An 18,743-nucleotide genomic window follows, 5' to 3' on the forward strand; every position below is an offset into this window, starting at 1 on the left:
GGAGAACCATTTTATCCTGAGTTTAAAACCACGTTTTGAAACAAGACAATGAAACAAGACAAATGAGAGTTGCTGTTGTGTATGTAGCTAGTTAGTTTGTAACTCTTGTGTAATGTTAATTTGTAGTTTAGCTATTAGTGTTTAAATTGGTTCAGTAATGCATACTAAGAGCAATGAAAAACATTACACGTGCTTCTGCTCTCCTCAGAGATGTTTTAGGAGCCCATCCATGCAGAAGCCTATGCTCTTAGAGCCAGAGAGTCTCAGAAGGTGGTAGAGACACAGCACATATTAAAAATGAACAACTGGCAACCCCCAGAAGAACAAAAATGGATGTCTTGAGAAATTCGGGTCTTTTTGTCAAGACAAAAAGCACTACAAGCCATTTATCAAAGCAACTCTGCAACCACCCTGCCAAACCATTAGTGTTACACAATACACAATGGATTTTCATCACTTCTCCGACATGTTTTCTCCCTTCTTCACAAGCTCTCCCTGGCCAATTACATCCCAGAGAGCAAAGCAACAACACATTCTCTTTTTTTTCTAAGAGACAAAGAATGAAGAAAGATGTAGACATAAACGTAACCGGAGTCTTATGATACATCTTCAATGTCTGAGAGAAAATAGAGACACAAGGTGAAAATAAACAGGCTTGTATGGATCATTGTATCTGAGGAACCTGATATTTACAAATGCATCTCAGCAAGTCTTGCAAGTGTTTTCATGTTTTTTTTTTCTCCCTTATGACAATGACGGCAAATGAGTCACGTCCTGGGACAAACCATCACAGTTCGCGGTAAGTGACTCAACAACGCCTTAGATGTCATGGCGCATGAAGGGAATGTTGTTTGCCAAAGAGGGAGAGGCAGGCGCAGGTGCCCTTGGGTTGTGAGAGCAAAGAGGTCGACAGCAGTTCACCTGGCAGATACTGTAAACAAAACCTGTCTATTGTTTTTTATTTGTCACCGATGGAAACAAGATGAAAAAAAGTTGAAAAAAACTCACAACAAATGTGTCTTGTATGCTGTCAAAAACATTTAGAATTGCTGCCCTTGTGACATTAAACAAAGTTTACAGGTTATGACTTGTGGAGGTGTTGGACTAGAGGCTGAACAGACAAAACATCAGCTGCACCACAAATCAGAGTCGCAAAGAAAACTTCATGCTCTGAGCAAGGGATTTTAAAATGCCCCATGCATCATTATCGTATGTAATCAATGTGACCTGAACAACTCATGTCTGTCTATCAATCACAATAGCGATACTAATAACCAATATGGTATCAATATATGTATCCCTAATAAATTTGGCTGGAATCAATTAATGGCAGAAGAGAAAACTTGCTGGCTGGAGGAGGTTTGAGCACTGATGCATATGGTGACATATTTGCATTTTACATGCACTCCTTCGCTTGTGTATGTACTTATGCAAATGAGAAATAATCTTCTCAGTGCACCAGAAAACCCCTGTCACCTGCCCATTTACTAAAAACCATTAAAGCCCACAGTGGTCCATAAATGTCTCTTGTTACAGTCTTTTTTTTTTTTTTTTTAAGTCTAGCTCAGTGAGGGGAAATGCTTACACAGGTAAATGAGAAACTCTTGTTTGGGGGCAGGGAAAGTGCAGCAAAACACATGTCTTCGCAAGTTAATTCTCAGATAACAATTCAAGTGCAGAAACATTTAAATGCCCCCAGATTCTCTCTATTCCCGAAAAGTGTCTACTTTAAGATATTCATGGATATCTAAATCCCTTCTAAGGATTACTATCTTTCTTCCATCTCAGTGCACCCACGTTTCTTCAGGCAGTTTTAAATCTCCTTGTATTAGCGGACGATGAGCGAAACAGAAAAAATAAAAAATTAAATAATTAAAGAAATAAAAAATACAGAGTAACAAGGCAGTGCATATGTATAAATGTTAGGATTTAAAGAGAGCTAAATTCAGGCCACCAATAGTGTGCACCTATGAAATATTTAACAGCAATTTGCATAACACTGGAGACTCAGAAAAAGTTTTTGTGTAGAATTAGATGTGTAGACATGGATGCTGAAAATGCAAAAGACAGAAGTTTCTGTTCCAAACCCTGAATTGCCTACCAAGAGCATTTTTAGGCATTATAGACATACTAATTGACCCAAAAGCTGTTTAAAACAGACAATTATACTGCCAAAAACAAAGAAGTCGCTAAACTATTAATTCAGAAACAGCTTAAATAAAATATAATATTATATTAAAAAACTTAAAACCTAAACAAAACATTATAAATGTTGCCCTGGGAGCTAACTAAAATAAAATAAAATTAAGTTGAACAAAGTTGACACAACTAAAACTATAATAAATGTTAATTAAAGTTATCTACACATTTTATATATATATATAACCACAAAAACAAACTAATTTTTAAAATTAAAATGAAAACTGACAATATAACAAATCAAAGCTAATTCATAATATTAATAAATACAATATTAGAATGTAAATAATACTAAAACAACAACACCAAGAATGCACTGTACAAACAGTGTGGAGTCATGAAAAAGTTTTTTCTTTATACATTATTTTATATATCTTTTTGCAATTATTTATATGAATTAAGTATTGGTTTAAAAATACTGTTTCACCCAATATTTGTGTTATACCCAATATTGTATATTATAAGCATGCTTGCCTGCTTACTGCATTGGATCAATAGTTTAGCAACATGCTAACACCATAGTCCATTTTAATTAGCTGTGAGGTTTAGTTAAGTCTCTTGAGTGCTTTATATGAGGAGCACTATGTTTGTGGCACCCATGTAAAGCTTTTTAGTAAGTCAATTAAGAGGTCCGATTTCAGTTAGGATGCTGTCTTAAAAGGTAGTTGCCTACTTAAGACAGTGATGAAGGCACTAGGGTTTGGAACTCCAACTGAGCCATAACAATGGCATCCAGCTCAATGTACAGTCAAGTACTAAAATAAAGAATTAGTAGGTAGTACCTGTGCTTCTGGCAGAGCGACATCCATTATATATGGCTGGCTACGTGGCTCTCCGTTCTCCAGACGGGAATATATGACCTGGTATCCCCGGATCTGGCCGTGCTGCTTCCCAGAAAGAGGCGGCTTCCATGTCACACGAATAGCTGTTGAGTTCACAGCCTCTGCTTCGACCTTCCGAGGTGGGGCTCCGGGCACTAAAGTGGGACAATTAGATTTAAACTTCAGGATGGAAGCTTTCAGGGTAGCTTGAGAAAAAAACACTATAATACGTGGTAATGAGTTGTGGTTTGGCTAAGGAGAGGTATTTGTTTTAGAATATTTGTTGGTTAAAGAATATTTATCATGCTGGGAGGAAAGAAGATTATTCACAATAATTCAAGGAGGCAGTGCTAAAAATAAGAAGTGCTAAAAGACTAGGAGGTGATGAAGGACTTAAATTAATGTTCTGGAAGGATGTGCTTAAATGCTGATCAGCTGACATGCTACAGAATGAGTTTACTGAAGGTGACCGGATGGAGGAAACTCATGACACTATTTCTATGGAAGTAGATGAGACACTGGAACCAAGGTATGTTGGACAAACATGGCTGAAGGTGGTGAAGACAGGAGAGGAGAAGAATGAGAGGAATGGAGAATGAGAAAGAATGATTTGCGACAGAGAGAGATAAAGGGAAAGCGATAAATGAATACAGAAGCTAGTGGACCAAGATATACTGCTAGAAAAAAGTTTGGAATAATTATGTTTTTTTTTTTTTTTGTAGACATTTATTTGATGAAAAATATAGTAAAACAGTAATATTGTGAAAGCTGATTTGTTGCTCAAAAACCATTTCTTATTATAATCAATGTTGAAACATTTTTGTTGCTTCATATTTTTGTGGAAACCATGATATATTATCATTCAAAAACTTGGGGTAAGTATCACCTTAAATAAATAAATAAATTCAAATGCATTAAATTGATTAATATCGACACTAAAGACATTTATAAAATTACAAAAGATTTCTATTTCAAATAAATGCTGAAATTTCCATTTATCAAATAATCCAGAAAATAAGTATAACAGTATCTATAGAAATATTAAGTAGTTTTCTATATTGATAATATTAAGCCCTATTATTAATAAATGAGCACTAATAATAATTTAATTATAATATATTTAAAAAGTGTGTGTGTATATATATATATATATATATATATATATTTATTTATTTTTTCCATTCTAAAAAGCTGATCTTTTACTTATTTCTTATTATAATCAATCTTGAAACATTTTTGCTGCTTTATCTTAAATAAATAAATAAATTCAGCAAGGATGCATTAAACTGATCAATATAATAAAGACATTTATAAAACTACAAAAGATATCTATTTCAAATAAATGTTGAACTTGAGCACCAATAATAATTAGCTAATAATTGAGTTGCATATTCAAATGATTTCTGAAAGATCATGTAACACTGAAGACTGGAGTAATGGCTGCTGAAAATTCAGGGACACCAATAACAGAAATTACATTTTAAAATTTAGTAAAATAGAAAATAATTGTAATAATACTTCATTATATTAATGCAATATTAATGCAGCCTTGGTGAGCGTAAGAGGCTTCTTTCAAAAACATATAAAAAATGTAATTATTCCAAACTTTTGACTGGTAGTGTATCTGCACTTCTTAAGCACTATGGAAGGTGTGAAGGGCAAAATGTGGCCTGGGAGAAAGGAAGGTGTTTGTGTATGCGTGCAGGACAAGCCTCCCATGCTCCGGGGAGCAGAGCAAATCTTGTTATTTAGAGACAAAGCGCATGTTGTCTGGTAAAAGACCATGCAGTGAGCACATCCGGCCTTATACTGCTCTCCTACGCTTAATAAATTTCTCTCCTTAGCTTACACTTCTAGAAACCTTATCAAAGCACTCAGGGATTGCCTGGAGTCACATGTGTTACAGCCTGGCTATGAAACTTGGGCAAACACACACATAAAATTCGCTGTAGCACAACTGAGGAAGGACAGACACTGAGTAAGAGTGAGTAACTGCTTTGAGGGCTAATGTCTGTGACTACATGTCTAGGTGAGGGTTTTGAACTTTGTGAGGTTAAGGACCCCAAGAAATGATAATTTCCTTGCAGAGGAGTCTGAAATATTTTCATGTAGACTTATGTAGGTCATTTATACTATGTGAGAAAAATAGTAAGCCCCTGATATAATAGTATGCGCAATGTGTTATATGAGTTTGTATTTCTGATTAAAACTACATTTTGTAATATTCCTCTCAAATATCCTCTCAAATTTTCATCAGACGCCCTTGTAGCCCTTTGGGAGTCCCTAAACCCAAATTTGAAAACCCCTGGTCTAGGCAACATGGTTAATTGCTGGATTTTCTGGAAAGCTGTGTCTGTTGTTTGATTAAAGTACAGGACTGTCTTTCAATGATAAGATGAATTTGAGCTTTGAACCCATGATTAGTGGTCCACTGATTTTATGGAGCTTTTAGAGGATGTTTCTGTAATATTGCTCCCACCTTATTTATATAGCTGTTCCAAATATAATTAAAATTCAATGCTCCATCTACCAAGTTCAGTCACTGTTACTCTTAGGGAAAAGACACAGCTTTCAGGTCGAGATTCGATCAAGGACATGTTGGTTTCTTCAAATGCTTTATGAGCAAGTTCACATATATCAGTATGACCTTCTAGCCTTGAAATATTAAAAAAAAATATTTGACTTAATTACTGATCATACCAAACCATTTGATGAGAAAAGTTTGACAAACAAGGAAATGAAAGTCACAAACACTTCAGACTGTAGAATCTAAAGTAAATCTTTTAGAAACCAACTCAAAGAAGATAGTGTTCATTTCCATTTGTATCTTTTAATTCTGGTTGGAATCTATTCCAGTCATGAACAGGAACTGTTAGCCATGCTTAAAAGAAGTTATATAAAATTGTCAGAATAAAAGGAAAGAGAAAGATAGCAGCCAGCAGCACAACATTTTTAGCAGTCCACATAGGATACTTCAGACCTACCGTCCTCGTTGGTACGGACACGCACAGCTGTGCTCTCTGGGCCGGGGCCCACATCGGTGTGCGCTCTCACCCACACCTGATACTCCGTCCATTTCTCCAGCCCCTCCAGCACATAGCTGGTGGCATCCGCTCCAATGTCCGGTACCTCGTGGCGCTCAGTATCTTCGCCGTTCACCGCCTGGTAGCTGACTGTGTAGCGCACGATAGCGCCGTGCCGACTAGCGGCGGGCGGCGCCACCCAACTCACCTTGATGCTGGTGGAACTCAGACTGAGCAGGTGCACGTCTTGAGGGGGGGCAGAGGGGGCTGCAGGTGGGGGCAAGGCAATGGGGAGGGCATCAAGCAAAATTAAACAACTTAAAGCAAGCTTGCTTCTGGACTGAGAGGTTGGTGCAACAGTAAAGAACGTCATTCTTTATGTTGTATTGTTGTCTGATTTCAAATTAGAATTATAAACTGATTTCATGCCTTAGAAGCCATTTAAGTTATAAGGTTGAAGTCAAGCTTCTTCAAGCTTGGTTCACTAATTTTTTTTTTTTTTACTTTGCTGTGATTTTGAAAACTGAAAAAATCAGTACTGCACAGCACAACCATCTGCAAATGATGCTACGACACAGCCAGGGTGAGATACTAACTTTCCACCACATCAATTTTGACACTCAAAATTGAACTAATTAATTAATAATATTAATGGATAAGCTCTAAGGTTGATGTGGTGAGTTATTTTTTTTGAAAATACTGAAAAGAAATACACAAATATTAAAAGAAAAAAAAATGAATGAAAAAATGCACATAAGATAAAAAGGCACTTTAATGTTGTACACAGTACAGTACAGTACAGTACTCTATCACAACTCTGTTTAACTTTGGAGACAGTAAGAATTTTGTTAACATTTTAGTATAGGGAACAATCCTCACTATTAACTAGAAGCTTATTAGCATGCCTATTCATAACATAATGGCTATTTATTAGTGCTCATAAAGCACATATTCTGCATTACCATATTCAACATCCCTAATCCTACCCAATACCTAAACTTAACAACTACCTTACTAAGTACTAATAAGCAGAAAATTAGTAGTTTATTGAGACAAAAGTCACAGTTAATGGTTTGTTAAAAGCGAGAATTGGACCTTAAAATAAAGTGTGACCAGAATTATTAATTAAATATAATAATCAATTTATCTATTACAAAACATCCATTTTAAATAAATGTTGTTCTTTTAAAGAAGGAATTCTGTGAAAAAAAAAAAAAAAAAATACACAGGTTTCTTCAAAAATACTAAGCAGCACAATTTTTTTTTTTAAATTTTGGTAATAATCAGAAATGTTTCCTGAGCACCAAATCAGCATATTAGAATTATGTCGACACTGAAGACTGGAGTAAAGGCTGCTGAAAATTTACAGGAAAAAAAAGTACTTCTGTCTAATTGTATAAATTACAGATTGTACAATTTTAATATATTTTTAAATGTGTTTTATATTGTATTGTAATATTTCACTGTTCTTACTGTATTTTTGTTCAAATAGATGTAGCCTTGGTAAACATAAATTCACCAAAAACATTTTCAATAAATCATACTAACCCCAAACTTTTAAATAGTAGTATGTATAACAGCTAAGAGTGTGTTGTTATTACAACACAATCTAAGACCGATAAAATGACCTGCCATTGATAAAAAGTATTCTGATTTGGCTGGTGGTGTGTGTTAATTTCTCACCCTGGTCACAGCGATCAGTAAGTCACAGCCGTTTACTGCCTTTCTTTGTTTGGGTGTTGACAAGCAGGGGAAAGGCCATCGGTTTGTGTTTTAACAGGCGTTCACACATTCTCAGTCAGCCTATTGGCTGGGAGACAACATCCCCCCCATTTGTCAGAGATCCAAGTGTCAGTGAGTACGGCAGCTGACGCGTCCGAGAGCGTACTCGACCATCCTGCCTACGCTAAAGTGCGCTGCTAGCTTCTTTTGGCAGGCTTGGTGCCATTTCTGAGTGGCTGAGATAAGCGAAGCAACAGCAAGGCATATTTAATTAAGTATGCGACGGATGAAGATCAGGTGAGCTACCAAATTAAATGTTTCTGCACAACACAACACAGTCCAGAGGCATAAAAAAATTACGACAACAGCACAACAACAATTTACAATGATCAAAAAAAGCTAAAGGGCATTCGTTCATGCAGTTCTATATGATAAACATAAATGCATAACTAACAAAAAAATTACCAATAATTAACTGAGGAAGAAAGAAGAGATGGCTGAGAGGAATAAGAGGAACAACAAGAATGTGCACTGGGATATTTTAACATGCTCGCATTCCTTTGTTAACAACCAGAGCAGTTTGGTGACGTCGCACCGTTCTTGGCGCCCACGATGGGACTAAGCACGAGCGTCTCTCATCAGGCGGTCCTTAATCTGACAACTGTGGGAGAGCCACTACAAACGCCTGATGCTGCAGTAGGTGACAAAAATACTACAGCCTTAGCTGAACATGTCGACAGATTGTAAGGTTGTTTTTTTGGGGGGTCCTGACACAAAACTCAGAGATCAAAGGGTCTTTTTGAGTCCTGGAGGAGGTGATAGACAGGTCTCTAGGAGAACATGAGGCTCTGCGAGAGACTCAGGGGGAAAGGAAGTACTCTGATACTGTGATACGACTGTAAATTTTGTTATATATTCTGTGAACATTGTCTTTTGATACGTGGGTGCAAGTGAGGAAGGTTGGGTTATATGCAAGCAGAGCGTTAAATTTAGCACTAATGTAGTGCTTCAGCTCCTTTTCTTAAGTAGGCTTCACTCCTCTGGCTTTTAACATCGCAGCAATAACAAATCACATTGATAGCCTATAAACCAAAATAATGATGACAAAGGCACAAGCAGACACCGAACGTACCTTTCGCCCTTGTCAATGTATAAAGGTTTTCCCTGGCTTAGGGGTGTAAGAGAATTAATGGTGAAGATGGTAGACAATAGCTTGAGAAAGGAGAGGTCCTCAGGTTTGTCCACAGGGACAAGTTTAGGTTAGCTGACATGATGAAGAAAAAAAGAAGGCACTTACTGGACTGGGCAGTCTTGGCCTCAATGGGTTGAGTGAAGACCCCTAGCCCCATTTCAGAGCGGGCTGCCAAGGAGAATTTATACAGAGTGTCCGGCTTCAGACCTTCAACAGCATATGAGCCCGCAGGGTCAAAGGTGACATGGATCTGAAGAGGAAACATCAAAATCTCCATAACCAACTCTTTACTTGCCTTACAGACATGTTTATTTTCACCGTGTCTGTTTTATAAAAGCATGTTATTGAGCTTATTGTGAACAATTCATCCATGAATAAGCAATTTTTTTAACCTGTCATTTTTAATTAACTACTATTCTGGTGAAACAACAGGCTCTGGTGACGTATGTCAGACTTCTCGAATCATTTAGCCTGCTTAAACCTGACTGTTTCTTACAATCAGATCTGCCTCCATCCAATAAACAACCATTGGATAGAGCCCAACTCCGCTCTACATTTTTTTTTTTTTTTTTGTTTCAATCAGAATTGCGTCACAGTACAGATGAAAATATCTGTCATTCCTTGTTTCATCAAGACTTTAACCCAGTTGTTGTAGGGCTGTATTTTAAGTGGACAGTGGAAAATGTAGTTATCAAGTCTAAGGGTGTGTTCACACTTGTGTTTGGGTCGATTAAAACAAACTCTGGTGCGATTTCTCTGTTAGTGCGGTTCATTTGAGTAAGGGTGTATTAACATCAGGAACGTCCGCTAGTTCACTTGCTTTGGTTCAGACCAAATTGCTCGAGTGCAATTGCTGTATTCACACCCACCCAAAAGATCCGCACTAAGGGGAAAAATCATTTTCCATTTTCCACACACCAATCTACTGCAATGACAATAAATGCAAGAACTCTGCTCTGTTCTCCTTATATATTGTTAAACATGTCTACTGCACTGCACTTATGTGTGCACACTAGATTTGCTCATGGGAAGAGATACATTCTTAGTAAATAATAATTTTAGTCTGTTTTCACAAAATATTAATTTATATTTTTCAGCAATAAAGAACAGTATTAGTATTGCAGTATTATTTATCATAACACTTAACAGCTAATATTGTAGGCTGCTATTTTTTTCCCTGTAAGTATCAGCTAAATGAATAAATCTACATACATTATACTCATTATTCATTGTAAGATTATGGCGGGCGCAGAAGTTTTTCACTAAATATATGAGAAGTGTTGTATTAGCATACAGACACACTGATGGCTATCATGATGAGTATGCATAAGACATCTGATCTCAATCTGGATGAACTGCTATCAAGAAAACACATCCAAATAGCTCATTCGGCATCAGTTAGAAATGCTGTCAAACACTGAGCATTGATAAGTACATTCTGTTTTTGCACAGTCTAATTCTATCAACTGACTCCAGACTTTTTCCTCCAGTCATTTTGTGAAATGTCAATTTTGGCTATCTTCATTTGTATCCATGGCCCACAGCAACAGCTGCACACATTCAATATCTGGTCTGCTTGTAATTCTGAATGAATCAGGCAGAAACAAGTACTGGCATGATACCTTGTTCTCGGAGTCAGCCTCCCAATATAGCAGCTCATATTTGATGATGGGGTCCTGAACTGGCCAGAGCCAAGTTAGCTGAATCCGCGTATCCAGCTCTGCCTCAGCCTCAAAGTTGGAAGGCTGAGCAGGTACTTGAAGTTCAACAGATGAAGACAGGTTAGCAACAACAGATGCACAAGAATGGCTAAGCAGAGCTGGGTATTGATACACATTTCCTGATTCAATTTGATTCCAATTCAATTTCATTATAATTACGAATCATTAGAATTAACTGTTCACATTGTATGTTTTTCATTCACAAAAAAAATGATTTATATGAGTCAGATCAAGCAATATTTTATTGCATGTGGCTTCGTGATTAATCAGTAATTAATATATTTTACCCAGCCCTATGTAAAAGCATTGATATATTATTCATCAACACCAAATATTACCTCCTTGCTGTGTCTTGACCTGCAACACATCAGATGGGGGTCCATCCCCTACAGATGTAAAGCCCAGCACACGTAGGCTGTAGGTGATGTCGGGGGTCAGGCTCGAAATGGTGGTAAGACGACTGTCGTCCGTATTGTGTTTCTGCCAGGCGCTCAGAGGCGCGTCCAGGTCAGATGTGTAGTAGATGCGATAGCCTCTAATCTGACCATTAGGTTCCTCCGGCGGTTCCCACTGCACCAACATGGTGCTGGCACTCAGCATTCGTGCCTGGACATGCAGTGGTGGGGAGGACGGTGCCTGCTCACCCGTCCGCGTCTCAACTGGGTCGCTGGGTGGTCCACGGCCAATGTTGTTGACCGCCATGACGCGGAACTCATACTCGGAATAAGGGCTGAGACCACCGATGCTGTAACGTGTGGTGGCAACACCATCCACTTCCTGGAAGTTGGCGTCCGAGGTCTTGGCCCGGTACTGGATAATGTAGTAAGACACAGGTTCAGGGTTTCCAGAATCCCATGTCAGTGTAACACTGGTAGCTGTGGTTTCCGTCACAATTAGAGACGTAGGAGGCTTTGGGAGTGCTGAGGAGCAAACAATAAGAAAGGAAATTAAACACATGACAGCATATGTAGGCTAAGCTGCCTACACGGTACACTCCTAAAATAGAGAAAGACAGGCAATGTAAGACAGAAGGAGAAAGAAAAAAGGCTTGCATTTTGGTGATTCACAGAAAGGCAGACCGTGCCGCTTCGTCATTGTGTCTTTAAGATTTGTGGCTGGACTCCAGATAAATGTCAGTGACATTCTCCGAGTCCATATTGATTGGTGAAGTGCAAAGTGCAATCAATAGAGGCAGCCATGATGACGAGGAACGAAGTCTGGCAGGGCTCGGTGTTGTCTGGTGGGACCAGCCGCACTGATACAGCTCCAGACATCTGGTCTGGGTAAACACATGCTCAGAATAATCTAAAGCCTTTCATTTTCTCAGAGCCCACAGTAAAACGTGGGAAGTCCCTAAAGCTCAGTCAACAGAGCACAAGTGTCCATGTTTTTTCTTTGTGTGTATTTGCCAGACGTACCAAACAGCTGGTCAGAACCTTGGGATTGCAGTTAGAAAATAACTTTTTCTAGTCTCTGACAACCTGTTTATAGTCTTGGGTAAAATAAGAGTGCCTACAGAATCTTTAAGCCTACAGAACTGATCCGATTTATGTTCTTAATACACATACCTGGTCTAAAACCTAAAATGCACTTCTCTTGTATGCATTCCACTTCGGCTCGAGGTCAGTCCAATTGACTTAATTTTCATCATCAGCACAGTCTGCCAAGGTCCACCCTATTATTCTGAATTACCATATTTTAGATCCCTTAATCCTACCCTATACATAAACTCAACTACCTTACTAACTATTAAAGGGGTCCTATTATGCTTCTTTTTCACTTTTTGAATTTTAGTCAGTGTGTGGTGTGTATGTTTGGGCATAAAAAGGTCTACAAAGTTACAAATCTCAAAGTCCACTCCAAAGGGAGATATTTCATTTTCCTTTTCAAGAACTACAACGAACGGCTTCTTTGGGATACAACGCTTGTTTTCCAGGTGCTGTGATGTCACAATGCGGTCCATCAGAATATCATTAAAATAAATCCTGTCTACGGAAATTTGAATGGTTGGGGGTGGGTAGGGATGAGGTGGGGGTTTAGCCTAACTTTTTACTACGCGGTGCGGCAGGTATAAACACGACTAGAGTGGCCACGTTGGAGCCTTAACTCACCGTAGAAGTGTGCAGTGTGTGATAATATCATGCATCCACGATCTCGCAGGCTGTGGGGGTTCAATAAAGGCATCCTGTAGCGAGTCTAAGCGCTTTTGTAAGAAAAATATCCAAATTTAAAACGTTAGAATCTCTTTAATCTAATTTTAATCTAGCACAACACATTTCGTTTTTCGGAAGGTGGGCCTTTATCAAACCCGGAACTAATCGAGCTGTTTGTGCCAGGCTGGGGAGAATGGTATTGTAATAATGTAAATTATGTGAAAAATATGTTCTAGTACACCCCCAAAACAAAATCAAGACTTTGTAAAATAGCATAATAGGACCACTTTAATAAACAGCAAATAAAGTTTGAGAGAAAAGTTATTAATAGTTAATCAATAGTAATTAATAGTTAGTCACTAGTGAGAATTGGTCCCCAAACTAAAGTGTGGCCAAAAGATCAACTACTGTGGGTAGTACACATATGCTACATGTGTCGATTAACCTAAGTGTACTGTTATTGGTTTGCATACTCAATGCACTACATACAAGATGGTGCAGAACACAGAAATTTAAATGTACATGGGCTTATTTCATTTTTGTGCAGTTTACAAGCAGAGAGAGCACTCTTTTAGGAATCTTACCTTTGACAGAAACTTGCGCGGTTGCCTCAATCATACCAAGAGATGAGATAGCCACACAGGTGTAGTTAGTTGACTGACGGATGTTGGTAAGCTCCAGGACATTGCGTCCCACGGGCATCTCCTCATCCTTGGTGAGCTCCACCTCACCAGCCATCCATTTGACGTAGGGCATGGGGGCACCTACTGCCACACAGGTGAGATTGACACTGCCCCCTGGCATCACCTCGTGATTGGTAGGTGGGATGGAGAAGCGGGGCGGCACTCGCCGTACTACCAGAGAGAAGAACATTAAGTGTGAGTTACATAAACTGGTAATATTTTATAGTCTTATGTCAACTTTTGATACAAAAACAGTTTGGGAAAGACCATATACACTACAGGAAAATCTATTGTGGTCTCTAGTGTGAACACCAGGGCTATGTCACTAATATGAACAAACTAACATGAAGTTGAGCTGACAGGTCAAACAAATTTGCTTCAAGGGCCAAGCTGCCACTTTTTCCATCTGTTAAAGCCTGGAAGCTTAACAGCTGGAGGCAGGAAGTCAATACTGTGGCTCACACTTATGTGCAGAAGAGGGCAATAAACCAATACGTGCCGGGGAAAGGGTGAAGAAGGCATCGTAATGGTATTTCTTATAGAGTGAGACATTAAAATTCATGCCAAAGGGGAGCTTTATTGAATTGTGGATTTGAAGAAAAAAAAATCATCCTCGTTGAGGCACTGCAGGATGTGGAGTTTTCTCTGTCAGTTTATCGCCCGGTGGCACTGAGACCCCAGTCTGTTGTTGCTCAGTCCTGCCTGGATTCGGGAACCTGTCTGAGACCTTGTGGGAGATGCATTGTTCGCTGGGCCCTTCTCTTTGTGAGGCTCTGATATGCAGATAAACCTGACATTAAAAGAGGTTCCCATGGAGACGAAAAGGAGCCTGCTGACACTGTGCAGAGTTGGGGAGGAGAGAGAGAACTATCAATGCGGAGTCTGAACGGAATTCAAACCTGCCCTGACATAAACTGACTCGACTACATGAGGCCAAGCTCACGGTGTTCGAGGAACTAATCCACAAGGATCAGAGTGAGAGAAACATCAACGTTTTTAAAGGGTATTCTGTTATCAATGCAAATACTAGGATGCATTTCAGTCTCTATTGTGCAGTGCTCAGAATCGTAGCTGGTGGCCATCACTGGGGACGCTAATGCTGAGCTATTTACAAGAAGCGCAAGCTGGAGAGACTTTTCTCTCCTATTCTCCCAAAATAGGAGTATAAAACAGCAGCACATTAAACAGACTCTTCCAATTTGTGTTAATGACCCACTGCCTCATGTCTGTCTATGGAGAAATGGCATAGGCAATAATTGGTTTCTGCACAGGTCCTCTTGAAATTGGATTCTCGACTATGTTCTCTCATTTTATTTTCAGATAGACACCATGACCAAGCTTGTTATTCTCCTCATTATGTTTGCACTGTAAAGGCAAAACGATAGACTCTTGAGCATTTTTTCTTTGAATTAGGCAATGTGAAATTCAAAGTACTTCAAGACCGCTGTTGCAAAGAAATTACAGCAGCATTAGCATGTCTAAGAAATACAAATATTCACTTTATTGATTTCCAGGAAACTGTTACACTGGAAAACCATGACTATGGACATGAACAGACGGTGATGATGATTTGTAGTCCAAGAATGGAAATTCAGTGTGGGTAATACAACAGAACTAAAATAAACTGTGACGAAATTTCTATTATAAAGCTTCAGGTAACAGGAAAAGAGATTCTATTCACAAGCAAAACTATTCATGCACTGTGGGATAAAACCGAAAACGAGCATTTGAACCTGATAAAAAAGAGGTTTGAATTAAATTAAATTAAAACTAAATTAAATTAAATTATTTAAAAATATTAAAACTAGTTTGAATCGCTATCTCTTTGAATCGCAGCCCCTACATCATGGAACATCAGGCTCATGCAAATCACCTGACACAATACGTTCATTCAGAACACACAGGTGAGGGCGACAGCAGAGGGAGTGGGATTGATAACAAAGGTCTCTGATTAAAGAGGGATCCAGTTTGAGGTCTGCAAGAAGCAGTTAAGAGTGAAAAGAACCAACCTTCACGAGGGTCTAAGACATGAGGTGCGAGTTTGACCAAGTGATATGATGGAGATGAAATTGAAAGACAAATGGGAGACAAGAGAACATGAAAAAACATTTGTAAATAATTTCATGGCAGGTCGAAAAATGCAATGGGATGTCTATTAAAGATGGAGACACACAATCGAAGCATGACACTCCATTTGAAAAACAAAGCTTTGCATATATTCTGCTATATATAAATTGTTGTGTGTGTGTGTGTATATATATATATATATCTATATCATATGTGTGTGTGTGACCCTGGACCACAAAATCATCTGAAAGCTGAATAAATAAGCTTTCCATTGATGTATGGTTTGTTAAAATAGGACAATATTTGGCCAAGATACAACTATTTGAAAATCTCAAATCCAAGGGTGCAAAAGAAAATCTAAATATTGAGAAAATCGGCTGCAAAGTTCTCCAAATTAAGTTCTTAGCAATGCATATTACTAATGAAAAATGAAGTTTTGATATATTTATGGTAGGAAATTTACAAAATATCTTCATGGAACATGGATCTTTACTTGATATCCTAATGATTTCTGCCATAAAAGAAAAATCGATAATTTTGACCCATACAATGTATTCTTGGCTGTTGCTACAAATATACCCGTGCAACTTATGACTGGTTTTGTGGTCCGTGGTCACATATATATATACTTTATATTTATTATTGTATGTTTATACTTGAATATATACTTATTATAAGATAAATGTAAAGAAATGTATCACTGCATGTCCTTAGTGAATGCTGTTCTTTACCTAAAATCCAAAGAATTAGGCAGCATAAGCTTATTTTGTAACCGTAATAATAAGAAGAAATTTAAATTAAATTAAATTAAATTAAATTACATTCTAAATTAACTTATAAACAATTATTAACAAATATTCTAAATCAATGTGTGCAACATTCAAGGGGGATGTTTTACACAGATTAAAACTAGCTTGGACTAAGTAACACTGCTAACATTGCTATAGTAAGACTGATAGAAGTAAGATTGATAACAACGGTCTCTGATTAAAGAGGAATCCAGTTTGTGGTCTGCAAGAAGTGGCTAAGAGTGAAAACAACCAACCTCCTCGAGGAATTACTATATGAAGTGAGAGTTCGAGCAGGTTATATGATGGAGATGAAATTGAAAGACAGACAAATAAGAGACAAGAGAACATGATAAGACATTTGTGAAAAATTTCATGGCAGTTAAAAAAATGCAATGGAAACTCAAACAAAGACAGAGACGCACTCAAAACATAATAATCCATTTAAAAAAGATTTATGTGTATTCTAAAATACATCAAATAAACTGTAGGTTTACTATGTTAAGTTACATACATGCCTGTTATAAGATAAACGTACATTAAATTAATGCAATTTATTAATAAATGTCTGTAGGCAACACAATCACACTGATACAGGTTAATGGTACTAATTTAAAGGAGTCAGTTAGGTAGTAGGAGTCGCTTGCATACATGCATTGTAAGATTAAATAGAAACCTGTCACTTTAAAATAAAAAAAGGAGGTTTTAAATTAAATTAAATTAAATTAAATAATAATAAAACATTATTATAGATGATTGTTTGCAAATTTTAAGGTGTGTGTTTTTACACATATTAAAACTAGTTTGGATTAAGTAGCATTGCTATCCCTTTTAATCCAGCACCAGGTTTAATCTGTGAGAGCAGCCCCTATGTCATGGAGTATCAGGCTCATGCAAACCGCCTGACACAACACATTCAGCCTGAACAAACAGGTGAGGGGTGACATAGCAGAGGGAGTGGGATTAATAACAAAGGTCTCTGATTAAAGAGGGATCCAGTTTGAGGTCTGCAAGAAGCAGTTAAGAGTGAAAAGAACCAACCTCCTCGAGGGTCTAAGACATGAGGTGTGAGTTTGACCAAGTGATATGATGGAGACGAAATTTAAAGACAGAGACAGATGGGAGACAAGAGAACATGAAAACACATTTGTGAATAATTTCAAGGCGGTTAGAAAAATGCAATGGAAACACACTCTCAGAAACACACACAAATCATGACACTCCATTTAAAAAACATCAGATTTGTATATACTATACCATATATTTCATACATAATGCAGGTTTACAATGCTAAAGGTTCAAGTTCCATTGTCAAATTCGAGGATATTAATTTAAGGAAGTTAATTAGGTTATAGAAAGTGGTCGACCCTCTCGTTAATTTTTCTCTTAATAACACTTTTTTTGGAACAAATACTGTATGGGAGCCCGTTTATACCTTACAGTAAAAATATCAAACAATTCACTGAATAATTGTCGGAATGTTTAAATTAAAAAATTAAACATGAGTCCCTTTTGTGAGACTTAAAGTCAGAAATAAAGTTGTGATTAATCGCAATTAATCAAATCCAAAATAAAAGTTTTTGTTTACATGATATATGTGTGTATAGTGTGTATATTTATTATGTATATATAAACACACACATATACAATATATATATTTAAAATATTTATGTGTATTTACGTGTATATATTTATATTCATATAATTTATATTATATATAAATATTTTTAATATATAAACATATCATATTTTTGTTAAATATATCTGTGCATGTGTGTGTATTTATATATACACATAATAAATACACACAGTACACACACATATATTATGTAAACAAAAACTTTTATTTTGGATGCGATTAATCGCGATTAATTGTTTGACAGCACTATAGGAAATACTTAGATTTGAGCTAGTCACAATTAACTTTTATTTTTTGTTTTAACAGACTTTCACAAAAAGTCCAACAATCAGAACAGCATAGAATAACTGGCATTTTGTTAAAATTTTTTTAACATATGTTGGATGAGAAACATTACTGCTATATTATACAGACAACTCAGAATGATTGAACATTTTCTGACAGCCGTCTCGGTATGCATGTGAGCATACATAACCATATTTCCAGTAAGGCAGAGAAGGCCACTGAGATGACCTAAAAGTGCCCTGGGCCATATTCTGTCACACATTGACACATGAAAGTTGATGATGTCAGTTAAAAGCTTGTTAGCACTTTCAATGTAACTCTACAATACAACACTGAGTATTAGCGATATTAAAATTCATCTTCTTTAAATATTGAACAAAGTTAAACGGACCCCCATACACATTCACACAAGATATAACAAACAGACAGGCAGGTATAAAGTGTGCGCCC

At 37.3% G+C, this 18,743-nt stretch overlaps 1 protein-coding gene across 14 annotated transcripts in view; it reads right to left on the reverse strand.

Moving 5' to 3' along the window:
• ptprfb (protein tyrosine phosphatase receptor type Fb) overlaps positions 1–18,743 on the reverse strand; it is a 197,690-nt gene that overhangs the window by 53,171 nt on the left and 125,776 nt on the right. For 5 of the 14 annotated variants that reach the window (XM_051133976.1, XM_051133967.1, XM_051133995.1 and 2 more), the window contains 9 exons: positions 17,411–17,422; positions 16,627–16,641; positions 15,524–15,535; positions 13,416–13,685; positions 11,017–11,598; positions 10,580–10,713; positions 9,063–9,207; positions 6,005–6,310; positions 2,982–3,175 (listed from right to left, as the gene is read on the reverse strand). In XM_051133976.1, coding sequence (XP_050989933.1) covers positions 2,982–3,175; positions 6,005–6,310; positions 9,063–9,207; positions 10,580–10,713; positions 11,017–11,598; positions 13,416–13,685; positions 15,524–15,535; positions 16,627–16,641; positions 17,411–17,422 — 1,670 coding nt within the window. The remainder of the gene's footprint in view (positions 1–2,981; positions 3,176–6,004; positions 6,311–9,062; positions 9,208–10,579; positions 10,714–11,016; positions 11,599–13,415; positions 13,686–15,523; positions 15,536–16,626; positions 16,642–17,410; positions 17,423–18,743) is intronic. The other 9 variants (XM_051134038.1, XM_051134020.1, XM_051134029.1 and 6 more) reach the window with 3 other exon arrangements.

Source organism: Labeo rohita, chromosome 2 (assembly GCF_022985175.1).
Source record: "Labeo rohita strain BAU-BD-2019 chromosome 2, IGBB_LRoh.1.0, whole genome shotgun sequence".
NCBI lineage: Eukaryota > Metazoa > Chordata > Actinopteri > Cypriniformes > Cyprinidae > Labeo > Labeo rohita.